Source organism: Cibotium barometz, chromosome 62 (genome assembly GCF_041138505.1).
Source record: "Cibotium barometz isolate CiBa-2024 chromosome 62, ASM4113850v1, whole genome shotgun sequence".
In the NCBI taxonomy this organism is placed as follows: Eukaryota; Viridiplantae; Streptophyta; class Polypodiopsida; order Cyatheales; family Cibotiaceae; genus Cibotium; species Cibotium barometz.
Genome location: NC_141107.1, coordinates 2270965 through 2296881, shown reverse-complemented (window position 1 = coordinate 2296881; position 25917 = coordinate 2270965). Strand labels below are relative to the sequence as shown.

General features: G+C 46.0%; 1 protein-coding gene across 3 annotated transcripts in view; it reads right to left on the bottom strand.

Annotated features, from left to right (window-relative positions):
* Window positions 1–25917, bottom strand: part of LOC147604009 (NADP-dependent malic enzyme-like) — a 57383-nt gene that overhangs the window by 25305 nt on the left and 6161 nt on the right. For 2 of the 3 annotated variants that reach the window (XM_086795426.1, XM_086795425.1), the window contains exons 3-10: window positions 16022–16142; window positions 1305–1379; window positions 1044–1195; window positions 823–928; window positions 685–750; window positions 468–563; window positions 308–379; window positions 35–118 (exon numbers count right to left, since the gene is read on the bottom strand). In XM_086795426.1, coding sequence (XP_086651552.1) covers window positions 35–118; window positions 308–379; window positions 468–563; window positions 685–750; window positions 823–928; window positions 1044–1195; window positions 1305–1379; window positions 16022–16142 — 772 coding nt within the window. The remainder of the gene's footprint in view (window positions 1–34; window positions 119–307; window positions 380–467; window positions 564–684; window positions 751–822; window positions 929–1043; window positions 1196–1304; window positions 1380–16021; window positions 16143–25917) is intronic. The other variant, XM_086795427.1, reaches the window with a different exon arrangement.

Here is a 25917-nt window from a genome sequence, read left to right as displayed (position 1 = left end):
CATTAAACTAAACAATCATAAGAAAGGCATGTACCTGAATGTCATCATTGAAAACAAGATGTGTTGTCTGATATTTTGCCAACAGCTCAAATGCATTATGGTTTGCAAAGTCTTCAAACTGCACGAGAAGAAAAAGTAGAAAATGTTTATGGTTAATTGGAATATGCAAAGATAGGCATCCATAACACACATGCACACACGCACTGTTTGTATGTGCGCATATACAAGCACACGTGTTGTTCGCATGCAGACATATGAGTGTACAATCAGTGCAACAATGATTCTTTTGAAGATGAAGCTTGTTTACCTGGATAAGGACTTTCTCCCCATATGCTTGTTTTACAGCAGCCATGAACTCATGTAGTAAATCACTATATTCCTGGAAAATACTCCAAAATCATCATGAAGGGATGAAGAGAGTCAACCAGGCCAACAGCGTTTATGAGGTAAATTTTTTAGTCTCTTGCCTTTCCAGTGGCACGACGTTGCCGTAGTCCAATGTAGAATGGATCCTTGAGCAAGGTCTCATTATTGGTGCCAACATCTATTGTAATAGGGAGACACTGCAAGATAGAGGGAAGACACTATAAAACACAATACTTTACTCTATCCAATTTACTAACAAATCCAAACTTGCGTGCTGGTTCATTTTCTCTTGAAATTAATGGTAGGTTCTCAAGTTACCGCTGAAGGTCGGATTCCACCAAGAGCAGTGTAAAGAGCAAGCTTTCCAACGGGTATGCCCATCCCCTATTTGAAAAGAAGGTCAGTCATTTTTCTTAAGAAGCTCAAACACCCCAGCTAAATCAGGCATGGAATCACCTGGCATCCAAGGTCTCCCAGTCCTAAAATGCGTTCACCATCTGTTACAACAATAACTTGGACGAGCTTTTCAGGCCAATTCTTTAGTACATCCAAAACCTTGCCTCTGCATATAATAACATGGCCACAGAAAGGTAAGGTCAGACTTAGCATCTGTATACAGGTCATGTGGTTTGCGATTCTCTTGGAATGAAAGTTGATAAGAGACAACATGAAGGCACCGTTCTTTGAGGCTGATATAGAGACCACGTGGACGTCTAAATATAGATCCATATTTTTGGCATGCCTCACCAACAGTTGGAGTATAGACAATTGGAAGCATCTCCTCCACATGATCTATCAATACCTTGTAAAACAGTCTCTCATTTCGTTCCTGCAAAACACGGTCCATGCCAATGTATCCTTTGGAAATTAAGCATTAGGACAGCCTAGCATGTCCCTGATATTAAAATTGCATGTTTTCACATGATGTTTGAGGCTACCTGAAGATCCATGACTGCAACATATTTTTGCAGAGGGTCTTGGTACAAACGCACATTATGCAATATTCTCTTTTCCTGTTAACAAGATAAGGTAATCCGAAAATGCCAGTCAAAACTCTGATGAGACTAGATTTTCTTTCTTGTATTCTGGATGGAAAGATGCATGGAAACCAGATGTGAATTAATTCTTTATCTTTTCAACCAAACCAATGCCTCCAAGCAAAAACTTAATTACCTCACATTTGTTGCCTGTTGCTGTCCTACCTTAAACGTTGAAATCATTCTAAATAGACACCAATTTTAGAAGGAAAAAACTAATGGCAAGAATAATGACCATAGAATGAGTGATTGGAGCTGGTCCATATTTGTCGATATCAAGAAACACGACTCAACAAGCCTGCCTTGTTTTGGCAGAGAGAGAGAGAGAGAGAGAGAGAGAGAGAAAGAAGAAAGATATATTAAGCATCTACTAAAGACCCAATGGGCCTATGAGACCAAAGTGATACAATAATGTCCATGGCATATCTCATCATGGAATGGAAAATAAAACAGAAGAAAACATAAACATAGCTATCTCACTGGGGTGATACAAAACTGTCCATGGGGAGAGAAGAAGATATATTAACGTCTTGCAAAAGACCCAACGGGTCTATGAGACAAAAGGTGTATAATGTGTCCATGGAATCTCATCATGGAAAAAAAAGACAACATAACAAAAAAGAGCTAACACTAATCCCTAGGTAGATGTAGATATGTATGGATTCATTGTCATCCTCATCATGGAGGATCACCATCCTCATCATCGAGGATACAAAGTGGATGTAGAGTTCATGCCCTTATGACCACTAGTAACAGCATGATGGGCATTGTGGAGAAGAGTTGTTTGGAATTGTTTCAACACACAAAGGAAAACTTTGTAGAAAAGCCAACCATCGCGTATCAAAAAGTGGCATGATCCTATGGCGTGTCCAATGCCTATTCCCACTGAGTATTGAATTCCATGGAATCCATGTACTTGTGCTTCATCTCATCTAGTCTTGTACCAGTAAGATCCATCCATGTGGATTGGATGTGGGACACGGTTCCTTTCCTGCTCAAGGCGTCGGCCACTATGTTGGCCTTGCGTGGAAGGTACTCGATCATTCCACCAAACTGCTGGAAAATACGGCTACACTTGTGTTGACAGTCACTCTTATTTGCACTTGGCATTGTCTAAAGGTTGGTGATTTGTGCGCACCTCAAAGTCGCGCCTATAAAGAAAATGCTTCCAATGCTTTAGGGCTTGTTCACCGCATAGTTCGTGGTCATAGACCGAGTAGTTGTTTTCTGCAGGGATTAGCTTACAGGGCATGTAAGCGAATGCATGTTGCAAGACTGCTCCAATAGAGGTGTTACTCGCATCACCTGAAATGGGTCATCCCAAGAGGCTACTACTAAACAAGAAGCCTCAAATAATGCAACCTTAAGTCCTTAAAAGCTTGTAACCCATGCGGGGTCATGTGAATCCATTGCCTCTGAGTCTTGATACCTTTAACAGATCAGTGAGAGTTGCCGATGATGGGAGAATTAGGGTTAGGTTATGTGGGAGACATACACAGAGAAGCAAGGGAGAGAGAGAGAGAGAGAGTTGTGGGGATAAGTCAACTCACCAAGTGTATGAGTGTGTGACTCCCCTATCACACATGTATATTGCACTAGTACACATAGTGCACTTAGTACATTAAAAGTACTAAGTGTACTATGTACTATAACTTATGGGCTTGTACACACTATAAGGGTGGGCATAACGCCTTTACCCCAACAACCTCCCACTTAAAGGCAAAGTGCCCTTAAATGAAGGAAAAGAAAAAATCAGCATGTACATGATAATATACAAGGCCATATCAAGGCTGAAAATGGCCTCATCCAATGCCCATCAAGTGTCTGCAATGAGCAAACCGCTCCGGAGGCAAACTCTTTGTCAACAGATCAGCCGGGTTGTCATCCGTATGAATCTTAACAAGCTGAATTTGCTTGTTCTCTATCACCTCTCTGATGAAGTGATACTTCACATCCACATGCTTCGTCTTTGCATGAAAGACAGGATTCTTTGCCAACTGGATGGCACTCTGACTATCACAATGCAACAATGGAATATCCCCTGTATATCCCAAATCAACCACTAACCGAGATAGCCATAATGCCTCCTTGCAAGCCTCTGTGGCTGCAATATACTCGGCCTCTGTAGTAGATAAGGCAGTGCACTTCTGCATCCTGGATATCCATGACACAGCACCTCCTGTGAATGTAAACACATAACCGGTAGTAGACTTCCGGTTATCTGGATGACCGGCATAATCCGAATCCGTGTAACCATGCACTAATGCATCCTGTTTGCCAAAGCAAATGCACAAATCCTGTGTGCCCTTCAGGTATCTCATGACACCTTTCACTGCTTCCCAATGCTTCTTGCCAGGGTTGGCCATGTATCTAGAAACCACTCCCACTGCAAATGCAATGTCCGGCCTAGTAGCAACCATGGCATACATGAGACTGCCACAAGCTGAAGCATACGGAATCTTGGCCATATCAGCCCTGTCTCTATCTGACTGTGGGCTGTCCATAGCACTGAGTTTCACATATGGAGGCAAAGGAGTACTAGTCTTCTTCCCCCCGTCCATATTGAACCTCTGCAAGACTTTGCCAATGTATTCCTTCTGAGACAAATACAACACATGCTGATTTCTGTCCCGAAGTATCCGCATACCCAAGATGTGATTTGCATCACCCAAATCCTTCATATCAAAGGTTTCATGCAGCCTCTTTTTCAATGCATCCATCTCTTTACGAGATTTCCCGGCAATCAACATATCATCAACATACAAGATGAGGATCAATAGACTGCCATCCAAAGTTTTCTTTGTGTACAAGCAGTCTTCACATCCATCTGAATCAAGTCCAGATCATCATGTGCAACCAAAGCTAATACAGCTCTAGCATTTTGACCACTGGAGAGAAGATCTCCTCAAAGTCCACACCATATTCTTGCTTGAAGCCCTTAGCCACTAACCTGGCTTTGTATCTTGGCTTTGCATCTGATGCAACTTTGAGCCTGTAAACCCACTTGCATGGCAAAACCTTCTTGCTTGCAGGCAAATGCACCAACTTCCAAGTTCCATTTTTATGCAGAGAATCCATCTCTGACTTCATGGCACGCTCCCATAGAGCTTTGTCTGCCCTCTGTAAAGCCTCCTTATAACATGAGGGCTCCCCACAGTCAGTAAGCATCAAATAAACAACCCCTGGAACAAACCTGTCAGGGGCTCTGGAGGGTCTTGTGGACCTCCGTACCCAATGACCATCATTTGCAGGTTGCTGTCCAGCCTGCATATCACCCATTGGTGGCTCCTGTTCCATGCCATAAGGCTGAAAAATCATGCCCAATATCTCCTCTAACTGTGGTATATCCATAGGGATATCTTCTACCATCTCTGGCTGTCCATTTGGACCATTTTCAGCACCATTTAAGGGCTGGTTTTCCTGCTGTAATGGCTGATTTACAGCCCTTTGTTGTTGTCCATGATGTCCATCATCATCAAAGATGACTCTGCCAGGCTCCTGTTGCCTTGCAGGCTCCTTATACATGCATGTTTCATCAAAAATGACATCATTGCTGCGTATGATCTTTCTATTCATGGGATCCCAAAGTCTATACCCCATTTCACCTCTGTCACCATATCCTAGGAATATGCATTTATGAGACTTAGGATCAAGTTTGGTGCGCATTTCCCTGCGTATGTGCACGTACGCAACGCAACCAAACACTCTCAAGTGCTTGTATGACGGAGGCTTCCCTGTCCATACTTCTTCTGGCACTTTCCCACCAAGCCTCGTGTTAGGTGACCTGTTTATAAGGTGAACGGCTGTCATAACAGCTTCATCCCAAAAACCATGAGGTGACGCAGCATGTGACAACATAGAACGGACCTTCTCCTGTATGGTCCTGTTCATCCTCTCTGCTGTCCCGTTTTGTGGAGGATCATAAGGAGTAGAGAGCTCCCTCTTGATGCCTTTAGCATCACAAAAGTCCTGAAACTGTTTGGACATATACTCTCCACCATTGTCGGAACGCAAAGCCTTCAGTGTTTTGCCAGTTTGATTCTCAACATGAGCAACAAACTTCTGAAACACTGCGAATGTATCACTCTTCAAACGAAGAGGATAAACCCACACCTTGCGTGTGGCATCATCAATAAAAGACACAATATTTTGCCCCTCCCAAAGAAAGCTGAGGCATCTCACATACATCTGTATGCACAAGCTCTAACTGAGCATCTTTCTGTCCAAGAGCTTTCTTGTGGGGGCACTGTAGTTGCCTACCATATATACAATGCTCACAAAACTGAAAACTTGAAAACTTTAGAGAAGGCAAGTAACCCAAACGAGACAATTGCTCCATTCCTTTGACACTCATGTGTCCCAACCGGCTATGCCACATAGAGATTTCCGGCAGCTCGGTTGCATTTACATTAGCATGGTGACAAACACCTGCATGCATGAAGTAAAGAGTGTCCACCTTAGAGCCTCTGGCAACAACCAGTGAGCCCTTACTAATTTTCCACTTTCCACGACCAAATGTGGTAACATAATCAGCATCATCAAGCTGTCCAGTAGAAAGCAGATTCTTCGTGATCTCAGGCATCATGGAGCATAAGCTGTGAGCCATCTGAAAATACAAGCCTCACATCACCTCTGCCAAGAATTTTGCATGCATGGTTATCACCCACGTTCTGGATTACCCGAAATGTGTCAAAGGCTCTCATGATCATTAAATGTGAGCAAGGGATGCATAACTTTTCGATCATTAGCCATGTCCAGGCTAAACAAGAGATTTGAAAAGGTGCATAGTGTGTAGTGATCTATGTTCAAACCACCCAGACAGTCACAAGTGCTTCTGAGAAGTACAACGCCCTGCATGACCGGTTCCAAAAGATCTTTTTTTCGGGGTAACCTGCCTCCTAAGCTTCCCCCATCTAGACTGGAGGACCACAAAATTGAACTCTTCCCAGTTTCCAAACCCCTGAGCAAGTTTCCATATTGCCTCAACAAGGCCATGGAGACGGAGTTGGACCGTCAACTTCACGAATTGCTGCAATCTGGTTTCATATGCTCTAGTGTATCTCCATTGCAGCCCGATCCTCTTTCCGAAAAAGAAGGATGGATTCTCCCGACTTTGCATAGATTATTGGGTGCTCAATAAGCTGATGATCGAGAGCAAGTTCCCAATGCCTTGGATTGATTGTGGATGGGGACATCCCCAAAAACTGCATTCCGAAGTGAGCGGGTGTACTACGAGTTCGTGGTCATGCCCTTCGGTCTAACAAATGCCCCAACTATATTTAACCGCATGATGAGGACTTGATAGGTAAGTGTGTTTTCATTTGTTTGGATGACATACTGACTTTTTCAGCTACAGAAGAGCAGCAGCACAACATAGACGTAGAAAAAGTGATGAAATTGCTGGAAAGCAATGGATTTATGTCAATTAGAAAAAAAATCAAAGTTTTATCTATACAAGGTTCATTACCTCATATACATAATTAGACCTTGTGAAGGTGGGAAAATTTCTTAATTGGGAGATTCCGGAAATTTCCTACGACATTCGGTCATTTGTGGGCATTTGCCAAGCATATTCCACCCACATTGACAAATTTTTTGACGTGTCGGCTGTTGGGGTAAAGGCGTTATGCCCACCCTTATAGTGTGTACAAGCCCATAAGTTATAGTACATAGTACACTTAGTACTTTTAATGTACTAAGTGCACTATGTGTACTAGTGCATGTGTGATAGGGGAGTCACACACTCATACACTTGGTGAGTTGACTTATCCCCACAACTCTCTCTCTCTCTCTCCCTTGCTTCTCTGTGTATGTCTCCCACATAACCTAACCCTAATTCTCCCATCAACTGGTATCAGAGCCTGAACTTCCAACATGGTTGTGTCGAATTTGCTGTAGATGAGAAGAAGGTGCAGGCGTTGATTTCTCTCCTGGCTTAGGTAGCAAATCAAGTGTGCTGCTTGTGTTGAACGCCAGGCAAGGCGAGCTCTCTGCTTCAACCTTCACACCAGGTGCTACAGCAAGGCGCTGGTGGCCTTAAAGTGTAACAAAGAAGCCTTGGTGCGGTGAACGTGGAGTGGCGATTTGATCGGCTGGTCCACAAAACGAGCGAAGCGCACAGCAGCCAGGCGAAACTGAAGCGCCAGGCGTTGAGCGAAGACTGCTGGGCATATGGAGTCGGCCGGCCACCTAGTCGTGTAGGCGCTAGGCGAATACGTCAGGCGGGCGTTAAGCGAAGGCGAAGCTAGGCTTGAGCGAGCGTGTTAGCCACAACTGGAGCCGAAACTAAGGCAGCGTAGCATACATCCTCCTCCGCACAGGCTCACGTGCCGTTACTGAATCGGGCGCTGGTACACCTTCCGTGAGGCAAACGAGGCAGTTATTCGGGTCAGGTATCACATAACCATAGACCTAGATTTGATTGCTGTGCGGGTGAAGTCCCCATGCAGAGCTTGGTGTGCAACGCCTGCAACACAGAGTTCTTCGACGAGACTGCCCAGAAGTCGCACTATCGCTTAGACTGGCACCAATACAATCTCAGAAGAAAGCACCAGCATTAGAAGTGCCCCCCCCACCTGCACAGAAGCCTGACGAGCAGCAGCATCAACAGCAAAATCGACGCCCTCTTTCCTGCAACAAAAATCAGAAATTACAAGGTATTTGCCTCAATTTTTTTTTTGGGATTTGCAATTGAGCAAGTACAATCAACAATTGAGCAGGTACAGGTGCCCAATTGCTCAATTTTTGAGCAAAATTGGCAAAATTGGGTGACATTGGTCACAATCAGGATAAATTTGCAGGAAATTGGTCAAATCAGGATCAATTTGCAGGAAACTGGATGTCGAAATTTGGGGGTTTTGATGTAATTGTGCAATTAAGCACTCATACATGCTGTATGATGTGAAAAATCGCACATTTGGGCAAAATTGCAGCAAATTGCAGTGCAAATCGAGGGGCTTTTGTGCCGATTTGGTTGATTTGCATGGAGGCAATCGCATTTGATGCTGTGGATAATGTGTTGATGCCTTACAAGCACTCAATGTGCCTGTAAATCAAGGGGCTTTCATGTATTTGATGTATATGTGGCCAAGGGGAAGCATCGTGAACACTCTGGATGCCTTCATGTGCGTCAATGTACCATGTATGATCAGAAATTGATCTTAAATCAAGGGGCTTTTCAAGTTTGTATGATTGTTAAGTTCGCAAAGCAGCAGGCAAGACATTTATGCTTTGAATCCTCAGAAATCAGCTTGCAGTCAAGGGGCTTTTGCCTAATTTCTGTTCGGAACTGTTGTATGCAGTCTTCGGGACTGTAAAAGTCTGATTTTCACTCATTTGGACAGCCAGGAGAGAATTTATTGCTATTGTACCTGTTGGTACAGATTTGGCACAGCTTTGTGCAAGTTTTGGCATGGCTGTACACTGTTTTGAGTGACCAAAAGGTTCAATTTCAGCTGCTGTACTTGCCGGTACAGGTTTGGTACATCATTGGTGAGCACTTGGTAATGCTGTACAGTACTTTGGAAGAGCAACAGAGCACATTTGAGGTGCTGTCCAAAATCTGCAGCAACCAGATTTTGGTGTTTTCATCACATAAAGTGGGAGAAAAGTTGCATTTGTGCTTCCGCAGTGGGAGATAAACTTTGGGAGATAAACTGTTAGCACTTTGTGTGCTTTTGGTGCAGTGTTTGCACATTTTGCAGGGAGTCAGGCATTGAGTTGCATTTTGCTATGGCAACCACAGGTGAGAGCTCTTCATTGCTTCACATCAAGAAGCTTGAAGGCTCGCATAATTATGATATTTGGCAAACCCAGTGCTACAATGTGTTGCTCCAGAAAAAGCAGCACAAGCCTATCAAAGAAAGGGGTGTGATGCCCGCTTCTCTTACTGCTGAAGAGTGGGAAGATATGGATGAACTGGCAAGATCTACTATCATGTTGTCTGTGTCAGACTCATTACTTTTCAGCATTCGTGAAGAGAAGACAGCTTGGGGAATGTGGCAGAGATTGCAGGACTTGTATGCCCAACAAAGTGCCTCAAGCAAAGTGTATTGGTTGAAGAAACTCATAGGTCTTCAGATGAAGGAAGGGGCGTCTATGACAGCCCATCTAAATGAGTTTAATGGTATTGTCAGCCAGGTTATTAATCAAAAGTTGGCAATGGACGATGAGTTCAAAGCCACTTTTCTGTTATGCACTTTGCCAGAGAGTTGGGACACATTTAGGACAGCCACTAGCAATTCGAATGCTATGCTGTCATATGCAGATGTTGAGGGTGCTCTTCTTCAAGAAGAGATGAACAGGAAAAACAACTCTGTTGGAAAGTCCAATGCAATGAATGCACGTGGGAGATCCCAGCAAAGGGGGAAAAGCCAAGAAAGGGGAAGGAGCAAGTCTCGCTCCAAAAAGGATTTGGAATGCCATTATTGTGGCAAGAAGGGACACATTAAAAAGCAATGCTACAAATGGAAAAATGATCAAAAAGAAAAGGGAAAAGGCAAAGACAAAGACAAGGATGAAGCCAAAGATGTAAAGCCAAAGGGCAAAAGTGGAGTCAAGATTGAAGAAATCAATGTGTCACATGTAGGTGGCAGTGAGGATGAGGTCCTCTTTACGTCTTCACTTGATGCCCATTCACTTCTTACAGGTGGTCATGGTATGCACTCATGGATCATTGATTCAGGTGCCTCCTTTCATGTCACAGGTTGCAGAGACTTGTTTGTCAGGTATACTGCTGGCAATGAAGGAGTGGTTTATTTGTGCTTCTCCCAGTCAACGTCTGGGATGAACTTGTGGAACCACTAGATCCCTAAGATGATGTTTGCACCTACAAGAGGGGCAACCATGAAATCGCACACAAATTATGTGCCTTGGATGACTAATTTAGCACGACTAAATTCAAACTTGATGCTCGTTGTCATGCCTTTGCTAAAACTCTCCACTTTCTTATCTATCGAGGTCAACGAGAAACGGCCTCGCCGAGCAACCTATTCCGTGACCACGTACACTGTATTGCCGCTATCATTTAGGACAACAACTCTCTGGCCACCTATGTAGGCAAATGTCTTTAGCGATTCATTTCACCCATACTCCTCGTCATGGTTGCCCTTCTGTTTATCTTCGAGCTCCCGACTGACAATGGCGCCAACCATAGGAGTGGGAGCTAGAGGACTGGCAACAACCTGGGGGTCAGTGTGGGAGGCTGGCTCACCACTGAAACTGTCGAGGTCGGGCTGGTGGTCTGTATAGGGGTCTTCTTAGGGCATGCCTTAGAAGTATGTCCTTTTGTAAACAAAAGAAACATCACCCCTCTTCCTTATATTGTTCATGCTCTTCGGGACTGAGCTTACCACTTGTCTTGCCGGCCAGAGACTTGTGGTCTTGAGTAAGGCGAGGTCCATTGTTCGAGTTCTTGGAGCCAAAGTCTCTCGGGGTAGACCCTGATTGGGTCTGGGTCTGGTTCTTGCCCTTCATTGGCAATGGTGGCTACCTTGGCTACTCCGGGCTGGGAGGTTGTCACTTTTCCATTATTGTATTTCATCTCGGCACTTTGTGCAAGTGAAAGTGTCCGATCAAAAGTCTATGGTTCAAACATGCACACATTCCACTAGATTTGTGTGTCTAAACCGTACAGGAATTGACCTCATTTGTTCTCATTAGATTTTTGCAACTTTAAAGCCATGTGAGTGACTCTATTTGCAAACTCGAGGACTAGTTGCGCATTCTGGCACAATCCCCGATACTCATCCTCAAGTCACTCAAGATAGTGAGGCAGTAGAAACTGCTTCTTGAGGTCCGTGACAAATTGGTCCCACTCATATAGACAGCAACTCCATTAGTGGAATTTTCCTGGGTCCAATGAGTTTACCAAGAGATGGCTTCCCCTTTGATGTAGCAACTAGCTAACACCACCTTCTCTATATCCGACTTCCTACCAACAGCAAAATAGGCTTCAGACTGATGAATACGAGAATACAAAGTTGTGGGGTTTAGTTTTCCATTATACTTACTAAAATTCACCCTTTTGTGAAGGTGAGTCAAAGAAGTGGCAGGTAGCGTCGAGAAAGCAAGGTATCGCTCGTGCTCCACATGTTGTTGTACCTCCCGTACCTCTAAATCATGTAACGCAGAGGACTGCTATGTTAACTCCGCGAGGGAGATAGCCGAAGCAAGGATCTAGGAAGGGATCTCGGTGATGACTCCGGGGGGGAGGGAGAGATGGGTGTCGAGGTATCTTGAAGAGATATCCGTTTCTCTAAGGCCGGTATAGACGCCATGTACTCCCGCATCTCTTCTTCTTGTTGCGCTATGATGCGCATAAATTCGTGGAACATGGTGTTTATATCACCAATGGTGACTTGGCTTCTGGAAGTAGTCCCTATCAAAGAAACAGTTTCTCTGCAAGGGTCTAGTGTTCTCTCTCATCGTCAGAATTCGCCATAGTGGGAGTGGTCAAGTTTTTTCCTAACCACAATAAAACTATCCACTGTGTGCGCGGGAGACATTTCCACTCTCATCCGGAGGCTATAAACCAACCGTCCTTCAAGGGACAAGAGTCACACCGGAATGGGAGTGCAACCGGCGTCTAAAAACCAACCACACAAGCGAAAAAAAAACATCTTCTTTTTTTCTTGGCTGAATCTCTTGACCAAAAGGCAAAGCTCTATTACCACTGTAACATGTGGAAGGCTACAGACAGGATTATACTTTAATAATGAACATTCAGAACCTTGGTTCCTAACGATTGTACAATGTAGCAGAGATAAGAGTGCAAGAGAGAAAGAAAGAAAGAAAGAAAGATATATTAACGTTTGCGAAAGGCCAAAGTGGCCTATCAGACCAAAACATAGTACACAGCTGATGGTGTCTCATCAAAAGTAAGACAAAAAGGACTAAACAGTCCTAAACAGCTATGAAAGGAAAAAAAACTCCTACTGAGGTACAAGAAAAGTGTATAATATCTACAACTAGCATAAGACTGGTGTCATCTGCTCATCTCAGTAAACCCTAAACCCTAAACACAGTACATCGGCATATGTAGTGCTCCTCAGACTCCACTTCCTAGTGACATAGCTCAAATGCGGTCTTCTGGCTTCATCCCCTCGTATCTATCAGTCTCTACCCTCAGCTGATGTGATGAAGTGTGGATCTGTCCAATGGCACTGCGAATGCCATGTGAGAGATGGGTGTCCATGTATGTAGACCGTGTCACAAAGCCATCTGGGGAGAGATGTAGAAAATGGTCTCGATGATGGGCCATCTTCGTGCCTAGTGGTAGGGGGGTTGGACCATGTCCTTTTTGCATCTAGCCTCACGATGTCCATCCTGATCACCCTATTCTGCTCAGAGCGACTAAGGTCCAAGAAGGGGCAGTCCAGGCTGTAATCATATGGAGGCAGTGCATCAATCGTCATATCTCAGCCAGGTACACATCTAGGTGTACCAACATCGTGTATCGCCGTCTGCTGCTAACTCCTTGGAAGAGATAAGTGCTAGGTGTGGGTATCTCTGTCTGGGGAGCTCCCATATCCTCTGCAAAAATGTCACTGATTGGAACAGGGCTTTGGTAACCACGGGTGCGGCTCTTATCTCTGCTCTGACAATCTCATGAGGTACCGATGGTTTGCTCCGAATCATGCGTGTGATCATAGTCACCAGTGGTTTCTCTAGTACCTACCATCCATCATAGAAATCTCTTTGGTCCGACCTGGTCGACAAACGGCTCCCTCCTCGTGTGGTAGAGGCTGGGTCCCCATATGGCTGAGCCATACAAGAGCGTAGGTGTGACCAATGTGTCAAACAACCAGAGTTTGGTGCGCGGCTTCTGAAACTGAATGTAGGAAAATTGTCTCTCTAGTGCCCCTAGGGCTGCATATCCACGTGTCAATCTAGCCTCTGCTGCCTGTGTCATAGAGAACTCTGGTCCACTGAATGTGACTCCTAGGTACACATGATCTGGTGTACTCCATTGATTCACCTCTAAAAGTGAACTGATAGTCGGATCTAGTCACCCAAGCCTGTGCGGTATTGAAGACCATAATCTTAAGTCTTTCCAAGGTTCACTGTGAGGTCCTTATCTGCACAAAACGACTGGAAAGCATCCAAATGCTGTTGCAAACCCTCAGGGGAGTCTGCAATAAGTACAATGTCATCGGCATATAGCAGTATGGGTATCCAAACCCTTGCCAGATTGGACCCCTGCCCCCCCATCCTGTCAATGTAGTCGGATATCTCATCAATGTAAAGTCCAAAAAGGGGCATCCTCGCTTCACCCCAATGGTGCTAGTCACTGTATCCAACATGCCTCTGGGAGTCCGTACTTTGCCTATCACCGCCTCATATAATGCATAAATGCCCCACTGCATCTCCTCAGGAACACCAATGTCATGCAATCTCCTCATGAGTCTGGCACGTGGCACTGTGTCAAAGGCTTTGTGGAAGTCCACAAAGCAGCAATATATCCTCTTCCCCCGTGCTCATCCCTCCTCAATGAGAGCCTTAAGGGTAAATATGTGATCCAAAGTCGTGAAACCTCGTCTGAAACCTGCCTGCCCAGGTGCTCTGAGTCCATGTGTCTCAGCCCATCTACTCAACTCTCGATCCAAAATAGATCCGAATATCTTGGCCAAGCAATGGCCAATCATGATGGTCCTGTAGTTCCCTGGTATCATGGGGTCACCACTCTTACATAGAGGTACAATAGTATGTGCCGACCAACTGTCTGGGAAACCTTCGCAAATGGCCCTGTTAAACATGTGTACTAACAGTGGTGCCAATACATCTCTGGCATGTGAAAAATGTTCTACCACCAAACCATCCTGGTCTTGGGCTCTTCCATTATGTAGTCTGTCAATAGCATCCAAAACCATCCGAATGGTGACAAAAGTACGATGATCCGCATCCTACGTGGCTGGATCCTCCCGAACGAGAACATTTTTACATAGATTGAAGATTGAAAGTAAAAAGAGAAATTCTCTCTCTCTCTCTCGAAAATGAACTCTTTTGCGAACTGTCTATACTCCGAAAGTCAACAAATTCATAGGAATATATCCTCAAAAGCCGCTTCATGTCTGATCACAATCACATTCAACCCTGGTATAGCAAGGTCACCAAATATATATATATATATCCATACAAAAATGGGCTCGACGGCAAGTGAGATTTCCACATGCAACATGCCGGGCTATCACTGAACATCACGTGACTGGAAGATCTTCTGGAAGCCACAAACTAGAGCTGTTAACCACAACAACTTACTCTGAGACAATGGTTTGTAGGAGGATTGTGGACAATGCTCCAGACAGGCGTGGCCTCGTCTGACCCAAGTAAGGATGCACGAATCTAGATTGGTCATAATTGTTGATCCAGTTACCTCAGCAGCCATAAATTTGAGCCCATCATAGTCAAGTCGCATCAAGAGATTCAATGGTGCAAATCTTGGTTAACGAGCTGCACCTGAAGCCCGGCCCACCAAGTCTGTCAATGAAGTCAGAGATCTCATCTGTGTAAAGGCCAGAGTGTCGGAGAGAGTGCACATCCCTGCTTCACCCCTATGGTGTTAATGATCACATCTGACATGCCTCCTGGTGCTCAAACTCTCCATGTCACGGACTCATACAATGTCATGACTCCCCAAAAGAGACACACAGAGAGAGAGAAGAGAGATATTTTAGTAACATCTTCAAAAAGACCCAAAGGGTGTATGTGAGAAAATATTACATGTGTTTCATGTATGAACTATAAGTCATAAATAGAAAGAGAAAAAGAGAGAAGAAAATAATCATGTGTCTAAAGAAAAAAGGGCCCACGTACTACTCATGCGTAGAGATATAGGTAGGTACTATCATGTGGCATCATCTCCTATGACTGAATACATAGAATCAATGTCCACCTCCAGTGCTCAGGCCGCTCTGTGGCACTGGAGTATCTCCGTAAGCTGGAGCTGACAAGCAGATGGCCTCGATCTCTGGGGGCAAGGGCATCTGGCTATCAGAAGGAACAGTGTCCTCTCTGAAGACTCCACATGTGCATGGGGCCAGCATGCCTCGAGCTCAGGGTGTGCTCTCTTAGCGAAGCCATGTGTCTCTCCCATGATCAGTTTGTCCCCTCTGATCCTGTCAAGGCAGTATCAATCGTGACCATATGGTAAGGGATAATGATGCATCTCTAGCAAGAATAGTCCCAGTTCATGCACTGCATCAAGCTCTCTCTGTGACAGTGCATCTCTAGCAAGAATAGTTCCAGTCCACGCATTGCATCACACGTAACAAAGGCCTAAGACCCTCTCTAAAGTGGCTATCCTGGATTTTCTTTTGAGAATATCATATTTTTATCATTACAGGCCGGTATCGAACTTCAAACTGGGATATATGCCTACGAACGAGGCTAACCCAGATCTATGTAAGTCATGTCACATGTCTTCAAAATTGGAAGTTTGTGATTTACTGCACGACCAAGAGCACAGCACCAAACTACTAATAGATAGAATCATATCCAGGGTTAAAAACTTGTACAAATCATAGGACTTGTGCAAATCATTATTTTTGTCCAGCACAATATAAGTAAATCTATGAACCCTTCAAACAAAACCAAAATAAATAAATAAAAAAATTACTAACTTGCATTTGCTGAGTGACCACTGCAGGAGGTAGAAGCCCTGTAAGATAGTGATGATCCCTTTCATCATGAGTAAAAGCAAGCCCTTTATTATATTGGGGATCACGAAGAAGTTCAAGCCCACTGTCATACAGATTATAGACATGCTTCTTTTTAATCTCTCTCTCTCTCTCTCTTTGGAAATGCAAAACACTTTGGAATCACAGAAATGCAAAACACTTTGGAATCATGTAAGGCAAAAGTGGCTGCAGGTGAGAAGGAAATGCATTCATGGGCTGAAATTGCCAGTGCCACAAAGAAACAAAGTCAACCCATGGATTGAAGTAGTAAAAAAACAAAAGGATACACCAGTCAATAAAGTAGAGGTGATGAATGCAACATTGGAAGAGGAAGCCAAGAGACGGGCACGTGCCTTACATGTACGTGTAGTTGGGTGGGAAGATAAGGGAAATCCCCAAGAGGATGCAAAAGCTCTTGCAACAAAAATTGGAGCCACTGATGTACCCATTACCGGAGCATGGCGAGTAGGCAGAGATGAAACCAGGGCGAAGATATTGATCATCAGGTTTGGTGACTTGGAGAAGAAGAAGGCCTTCCTCTCCAAAAGGATGGCCCTTAAGGGGGAAAAGATTTATTTGGATGAGGATCTTACACCGGCACAGATAGCACACCGGAAGGAACACATGCTGCGTGTGCTTGAGGCAAGGACAGAGGGGAAATGGGTGGTATACAGAGATGGCCGAGTCATCATTACGGAGAGGAGGCCCGCTTGATGGTGCACGGCCTATGAGACCTTGCGATTCACGGTGTGGAATTGCAATGGAGCCCTTAGAACAGATGCAGGATACTTTGAGGATACTTTCAGACACAGTGATATTGCTATGTATACGGAGACCCATCAGTGCACAAACAAGAGGCTTCCTGACGTCCGGGATTATAGATGGGAATCACTTTTCCGCCCTCGGCCACGCACAGTGGGAGGTACCAGAGGATCTGGAGGAGTGGCAATACTTTACAGGGAGGAGCTTCGTGACAAAAATACATGTGGTACATAGAGATGCATATGCGAGGTACATGTGGGTCCGAATATGCAAAGAGGGGCTCCGTGAGCTATATGTGGCGGTATGCTACTTTCCCCCAGCCCACTCCAGGTTTGCACCATCAGGAGAGTCGCCCTATATAACACTATATGATGATATCATGAGGTTTGCCAGCGTGGGAGACATATTACTATTGGGAGACTTTAATGCACGTATAGGCACAGAGCAGACAAAGTTGTTTGATACTCAAGAAGCTATGTACCGGGAGATCACGGCAGAGGATGTAGGGTTGCAGAGATCAGCACAGGATGAGGGGGGGATTACAAATTATGGCAGGCATTTTCTCACACTCGGGAGTGCACATGGGTTGGTCATATACAATGGCTTATCGAGATGGCAAGGATCAGATGCTCTCACACACTGGAACTCTAAAAGAGGAGCGAGCACAGTGGACTACTTGATGGGATCTCCTTCATTGATACCTGATGTGCGGGGTTTCACGATTTCCAGTAGGCCCATTGGCATAGCAGCCGATCATGCATACCTGAGTTTCACACTAGTAGGTAGATCCCCGAGAGATGGGCCAACCACTCATCTACCTAGGTACCCAAAATATCAGTTTACACGTGAGACAGTTGGGGTTTATCGAGATGCAGTATCTAATGGCTTGTTCATTTTAGACCCGCATAGCCCTCTGGACGAGATCACGAGAGGATTGGCAGGTGTACTACATGCATCCGCCTCATATGCGTTTCCCTGCAACATTATCCCTTCCACCCACCCCCGCAGCACTGCCCCACAGAACAGTTGGTATGATGATGAGTGTCGTGAGACACGAGCACAGCTACAGCGTGAGATTGCCATTGGGTCTTACACGCATAGACAGGCTAGGATGATCTTTCGGCGCCTTGTGCGGAGGAAGAAACGAGCCTATCTGGCTAAGCTAGAGGAGGAGATCTACCAACTCTTCCTGGGGAAGGACAGCAAGAGAGCATGGAAGATGTTTTAGGAGAGACAGCCTGGTACTTCGATTACTGCACCTGAGGCATGGCATACTTATGCTAGAGAGCTATATGATTCACCAGGACAGCCCCCCACCCCCCCTCCACTGGGAGCTAGACCGGCTGGCAGCACCTTTTTTACTATGCGGATGGTGCTAGATGCGATAGACAGGTTACAGAATGGAAAGGCACAGGATCATGATGGGCTAGTTGGAGAGCACTTCTCATATGCACGAGACACTTTGGCTCCGCTCATCGTACATGTGTTTAATCGTGCCATTTGTGAGGGTTTCCCGACAAGCTGGACAGAGCATATCATTGTACCACTCTTTAAGAGTGGGGACCCCATGGTACCAGCCAACTACAGGACGATCATGATTGGTCATTACTTGGCCAAATTATATGGCTCTATATTGGAGTCGGAGCTGAGCCGATGGGCAGAGAGGCATGGTCATCGAGCACATGGACAGGCTGGCTTCAGGAGGGGATTTACTACCTTGGATCACATACTGACACTTTGGGCACTTATTGAAGAGGGCAGGGCACAGAAGAGAAGGATATACTGCTGTTTTGTGGACTTCCGCAAAGCCTTCGATACCGTACCACGTGCTAGGCTTATGCACAGATTGCATGACATTGAGGTACCCGAGGATATGCAGTGGGGATATATGCTTTGTATGAGTCTGTGTGACATGCAGAGTCCGAGCTCCAGGCGGACTATCTGATAGGGTGACCAGCACGATAGGGGTGAAGCAGGGATGCCCGCTATCGCTCACCCTCTTTGAACTGTACATTGATGCGGTCTCTGATTATGTAGACAGATTGGGAGGCCCAGGGGCATGCCTGGCAGGGGTGTTGATACCCATCTTGTTATATGCTGATGATATTCTTCTAATCTCAGACTCTCCGGAGGGATTACAGAGACACCTGGATGCATTACAGGCTTTCTGTGCGGATAGAGATCTGACAGTGAACCTTGGGAAAACCAAGGTTATGGTGTTTAACACCACACAGGCATGGGTGACAAGATTAGAGCCTCAGTTCACTTTCCGAGGGGAGCCGGTAGAGTACGTCAAGTCATATGTCTACTTGGGAGTTACTTTCACAGGACCGCGTTTCTCCCTGAAGGAGGCAGCAATAGCTAGATTGGCTCGAGGGCATGCAACCTTGGGGGCACTTGAGAGGTAGTGTGCACACATACAGTTTCACGAGCCACGCACCAAATTGTGGTTATTTGATACGCTTGTCACACCGACCCTCCTGTACGGAGCTCCAATTTGAGGACCCAGTATACATCACAGATCTCAGAGAGGGCCAGATGAGGGATGGAGGCAAATGGAGAGACCACTGATTATGATGATTGCCCGCATGATTCGGAGCAAATCATCAGTACCACATGAGATTGTTCGGGCTGAGCTGGGTGCCCCACTAGTAGTAACCGAGGCTCTATTCCAGGTAGTTACCTTTTTACAACGGCTATGGGAGCTCCCTCAGCAGAGGTACTCCCGATTGGCATTGACCTCATCCATACACTTGGCAGAGGATGGAGATACTCACTGTTGGTACGCTCAGATGAGATCATGGTTTGACCTACATGGTTTGCGGATAGAGGCACTACCACCCTTTCAGTAAAGTCTGGATTGTCCATTTTTGGATCTCACCCGCTCAGAGCAAAACCACGTGATCAAGATGGATATTATCAGAGTGGACACAGAGAGGACAAGGACTAGCCCCCTTGAGACCTTGGGCACGAAAATGTCTCATTACAAGAGCCATTTTCTACACCTCTCACCAGATGATTTTATCACCCGCCCAGCATACATGGATGTACACCTATCACATGGGATACGTTGTGCCATTGGACAGATCCGAACCTCATCACACCAGCTGCGGATTGAGACAGGGCGATATGTGCATCAGATCGTGAATGACCGCATTTGTCAACTATGCTACCAGGAGGTAGAGACAGAGGAACACTACATTTGCCGATGTACAGTCTATTATGAGATCCGAGGGAGATATCACTGCCTCTTCCGAGAGGGTTTTGGGCCGTTACGCAGGGTCATGGAGTTTGAGGATCAGAGATGCCTGGGATTGTTTCTACTTGAGCTCAGGAGACAAAGAGAGACCCTCTTGGCAGACAAGAGACCGAGCCATGATGTACCTAGACAGAGGACCCTGACAGATTTCTTCGGCACCAGCACCAGCAACCCAGTCCACACACCTCGTGATACCTCCTCCATTGGGCCATCAGGGCACCGACCACGCTCCCAGGGAGTCACCACTGATAGAGCAGTTATCTTATGTCGTGCTCGTCGGCCACGCCCACCAAGATCCCGACCACGGCATCCTCACCATCGCCAGATCAGAGCCATTATTGCTCGGCATCGGAGGCACCTACCTCACTTCTACGACCTCTCCATTCTAGACAGCCCCATGGCGGAGATACTTGATCTAAGGAGAGGGCAACACTTCAACTAATCAGCATACATGGATCTACCTGATATACATTTTTCAGTATTTTCTAGTATTTTCTACTCACTATCATCTCAGAGTCTTACAGTTCTGTTCTTATAACTGTAGGACAATCAGTTTTATTGTACTTTTTAGTCTCATTTAGTTGTTCTCTTTGATGAGACACCAACTTCTGATGTACTCTCAGCTTTGGTCTCATAGGCCACTATGGCCTCTTAGAGACGTTAATATATCATTTCATTTCTCTCTCTCTCTCTCTCTCTCTCTCTCTCTCTCTCTCTCTCTCTCTCTCTCTAGCGGCCTCATCCTCAGCAAACTATCGACATCTCTAGCCTTCTTGTATCACCCATCTAGATAGGCCCTTGCCCGGCATACTGGGTTGCTTGATTGTTTTTATTATAAAATGTCCATGAAATCTCGGAACAGTGGTGCTTGCGCTGCTGATTCCGCCGCCTTCTTCTTTGTCCCCGCCCTCTGCTACCTTGCCCCCGCCTTCTTCAGCTTCCCCCGCCTCTGCCCCCCATCTGCTCCCGCCTTTTCTCCTCCCGCTTTTCCCTCCGCCACTGCCCCTCGTCTCCTCCTCTGCCTTCCGCCTCTGCTGCCCCCACCTTGTCCCCTGCCTCCGTTCCTGCCTCCTCACCTGCCCTGCCTCCGCCCCCTGCCGCTTCCTCTTCCTCGCCCTCACCCGCCTCTTCCTCCCTCCGCTGCCTTTTTCCTTCAGCAGCATTCTTTCAATTGGATTATAGACGGTCACCCATTGTCGATTGGCTTTATGTCTTCTGCCACAACCAATCTTTCGTCACCCCCACAGGCCAGGAGAATCATCAATTTTTTGCAAGACGAGCTCACCTCTCTTCAACACGACATTGACATTGAGGTCCAGACCACCCTTATTTGCGAGGGTTTATGGCTCCCACCCCTCTCGCTTGAATGGCTTCTAGCAGCTCTCCCTTTGCAGCTGATTGTGCACTTCCAGGATACTCGTTTGCTTGGTCGAGGCTTCTTCCAAGCGGACTTTCATTCTCCGGAAGCTACTTCTCAGGTGTTGGCTGGCAGCCCCTTCCCTCTTGGCCCTAGGAAGATTTTCTTCTTTCAGTACCAGGTGGGCTTTGGTCCAGTGGCAGAGGATTAGCGCCTTACCCATGTCTCATTGCGGTTCCCTGCTCTTCCTCAGTCTTATTGGAACCACTTAGCTCCGTAGGGGCATCCTTTGTCCAGGTTTTAGAGGTACCAGCCCTTGCGGGCTCTCCCGCCTCAGCTTTCGCAGCTGTTACCGGCACTTCTGATGGTGTAACCTGGGTCTTTGTGCTTGTTCTTGATCCATCGATTAATTGATGACCATATCATGCTTCAAAGACCGGACAGCTCCCATTTCCAGGGTCGGATTTGTCGTCGACACGGCCACATTGCTAGAGATTGTCCCAGATCGGGAGGCCATGCTAGGAGGCAGCATGGTCCTACCCATCAGATGCCTTTTGTAATTGCCCAAACTCCAGTTGCCCCTATGCCCCAACAAACCACACAGCATCGGGTTGTGGTTAGAGATGGCAGGCGCCCTCAAACCCCCGTACCTGCCCCTTTACCCGCACCCCTAGTGGAGCACCCTAACCCTTATGCATCTCTTGCCTCACAGGATGTTGATCTTTCTTTGGAGGATGAGGCTTTGCAGGCACAGGATTTGGATCCCTCGCAGGAGGATATTGCATTACAGTTATAGGATGATCACACCCTCAAGGATGATGTTGCGCAATCGCATTGTCATGGTACCCCTCTCCAGTTTTGAGGACCAGCCCTAGCTTTTTCCCAAAGTGGGAATGAGAGGTAACATTTTCATCGTCAAATTTTCCCTCCCTTGCCTATGCAAAACGTACCTCCGTCTCTAAAGGGGATCCTTCGTCGACCACGAGATCTGGTCATTCCTACTTTGAGTCCTTATGAGGATTGTCTCATGGAACATTCAAAGTCTTGGGGGTTCTTTTCCACGTTGGCGGAAACAAATTGTCAAAACTCAACTTCATAGTGCAGTTACAGGTGGACCTATGGATGTATTGCTCTTGCAAGAGCATAAATTGGATGCTAGCCAGTGTGGGAGATCAGACAAGCTTCTCTCGGGACACAGCTTTTGGTCACCAGCTATTGGTACCAAAGGTGGTGTTTGTATTTCTGTTTCAACTTTGGTCTTGCCTTGCATCGTTGGACATGGTGTCGTTTTGTCTGCGAGAGCGCAGTGGATCCGTCTTACGCAGGGTGTTACACGCATTGGTATTCTCAACCTCTATGCTCCTAACCATAGAGGTGAGAGGATTGTCTTTTGGAAATTTCTCACTACGTTCATGCTTCATGCTGACCATTGGATTATTGGTGGGGATTTTAACATGGTTGAGATGCCAATGGATAAAAGAGGTGGACATGAGGGCTTGGTGCATCCTCTTGAGAGAGCGCCTTGGGAGAGGTTTATACTCTCCATTCATGGCAGAGATTGTTCGCATGAGGATGACATTTGGAGGAGACCATCCACTCTTCTTTATTCATGGTCTAACAGGAGAAGGAATGCAGGATGTATTTATGCACGTTTAGACTGATTTTATGTGGATGATTGGGTGCTTGATAGAGAGGGCCATACTTCAAGCACCTCTAAATCATATCATTGCCCAGTGGTTTTATGCATTAGAGATCCGAGTCGCCATGGATCAGCACCCCATGTACGCATCCCTGATCATTTGTTCTCCAATGTAGAGCTATCATGTCACATGCTTGATATTTGGAGATCTCATGATTTCTCCCAGGCCTCGCAAAGCCTGGCTTTTGCTCTCTATGATATTAGTGACTTTTATCACACATGTGCCCTTTCTAAGAGGCAAGAGGCCTTGGATTTAGAAAGGGCTGTTAGTCGTAGACTGGCTGCCTTACAGAAAGAGCACGAGAAACATCCTCATGCTCAATGAGATTGTAGATTCTTTATGTACTATTTAGGACAAAGCTTCATCACTCTCTTGAGTAGCGTGCGGAGTACCATTACCATGCCCAGGAATCCTTTTGGACCCAAATGGGTGGCAGCTGCAACAAACATTTCTTTGCTACTCACGGCCCATCTCATGCCAAAGATAGTGTTAGGCAGTTGTGGGATTACATGGCACTCTTCATTCAGATCCTCTTATGGTTGGACAAATTGCCACTGATTTCTATCACCAGCTTCTTAGTGCTGCGCCTCCCTCTGACTTGAGACAAAGGGCACAGAGGAAGGTTTGGAATGCATTGCCACATTTGATCACTGAGGAGATGTGTGCCATTCTGGATGCCCCTTTTTCTATGCAAGAATTCGGTCATGCTCTTCATGCCTTACCTCATGGTAAGTGTCCAAGGGAGGCTTCTCCCCTGTTTTTTAGATTACTTTTTGTTGAGATTAGATTGGGGCTGAGATCACATCGGCTCTCCAGGAGATATGGGACACAAGTTCTATGCCTTCTTCTCTCATTGAGGGGCTTATCTTCCTTATCCCTAAGAGTGGGGATAAGACATTGATTGGTTAGTGGAGACCTATCACCTTACTTGGGGCTGCATATAAGATTCTTGGTAAGGCAGTGAGCATTAGATTGCAGCCAATTTTGTAGGATGTCATTCATGATACTCAGAATGGATTCTTACACGGAAGGAGCATCTTTGATAACATTTTCTCATTTTGAGAGGCCGTGGAATGGGCCAAAGTGAGTAATCAGCCTTTAGCCATTCTGCTTTTGGATTTTGAGAAGGCCTATGATAGAGTGGATTGGCACTTCCTTGAGGGTACGCTTAGCCATGTGGATTTCTCTCAGAGATGGATCAAGGGAGTTTCATGCATGTATCGTGATGCCCACAGTAGTGTGCTCGCTTGCGGTGATAGAGGAGAGCGGTTTCAGATCTCTCGCTCAGTACGGCAAGGTTGCCCTTTAGCCCCATTATTATATATCATAGTTGCAACGGCCATGAGCATTTTCCTCCGCTCCACTACTGGTATTTCTGGATTGAGGTTGCCTCTTCGTAGTCAAGAGGAGCTGGTTGACTCTATGTTAGTTGATGACACAGCCATGTTCTTGGAGGCCTCATACATATGCTTATGTTCCTTCCGGGTGGCATTGGAAGAGTTTTGTTTGGCAGCAGGGGCACTCATTAATTGGCACAAACCTGTTGGTTTTTGGATTAGCGACTCACCGAGAGTTGCTTGGGGTGCAGAGCTTGGTTTTACTTGGATTAGTAGAGAATGCACTGCTAGATATTTGGCATGCCAGGTTGAAGTTGATATTTCTCCTGCATAGCAGTTTGCTCCGGTACTTAAGAGCATCCGAAAGAAGCTTCTTCATTGGAGCTCCAAGAGACCTCCAGAGCATTGGTGGCCAATCAGGTATTGCTTGCCTCGGCTTGGTTTATTTCCTCTTGTTGGTGCTTCTCTCATGCGTGCATTGGTCAATTGCGGAGGTTGATCTACAATTTTCTTTGGTTGGGTTTGGATGGCACAGCTATTCAGCCCAAACGAGAAGGGGGCTGAATATTATTGATCCGGATGTTCAGTGCAGGGCATTGCTTTGCAAACTTGTGGTTGGAGGTTTCCTACCAGACACTGAAGACTCTTCATTGGAGCTCCAGGAGACCTCTAGAGCATTGGTGGCCAATCAAGTATTGCTTGCCTCGGCTTGGTTTATTGCATCTTGTTGGTGCTTCTCTCGTGCGTGCATTGGTCAATTGCGAGGGTTGATCCACAATTTTCTTTGGTGGGGTTTGGATGGCACCACAGACACACGTGCCAGGGTAGCTTGGCTCACAGTTATTCAGCGGATGTTAAGTGCAGGGCATTGCTTTGCAAACTTGTGGTCGGAGGTTTCCTACCAGGCACTGAGCCTTGGAAGGATTTTTTCTTGTCTCAAATTTCTAGATGTACACCCCGTGTTGGGAGAGATTGGCTACCCAGCACACGGTTTTTGTTCACAAAGGCCGATACCAAGGAACCATCTTCCCCTCTTATTGCAACCATTGTCAGAGCATGGAGAAGCATGAGACCATTCTTGCAACAAAGGCTTCCTAGGTCTTTGGATGAGGCTGATCGACAACCTATTATGTGGAACGAGTTCATCAGGGGTGAGGCCAATCAGCCTCTTGGTGCATCTCATTACATGCAATGGTCAGGGTGGGAGAGGTGTGCATACACAGTTCGTGCTTGGAAGACCTTGAAGAGTCTTTTGGTGGATCAGAGAGCTGCATCCATTCAGCATCTTAGGGGCTCTCACATACGTATTGATCAGATTGATGTAGCTATTCCACATGAGTGGCTCTCTAGGACCTTTCATGGAGATTATCATCCGAGTTGGCTGGGAGTTTTTTTGAGGATAGGCATACCTCTGCAAGTCATTG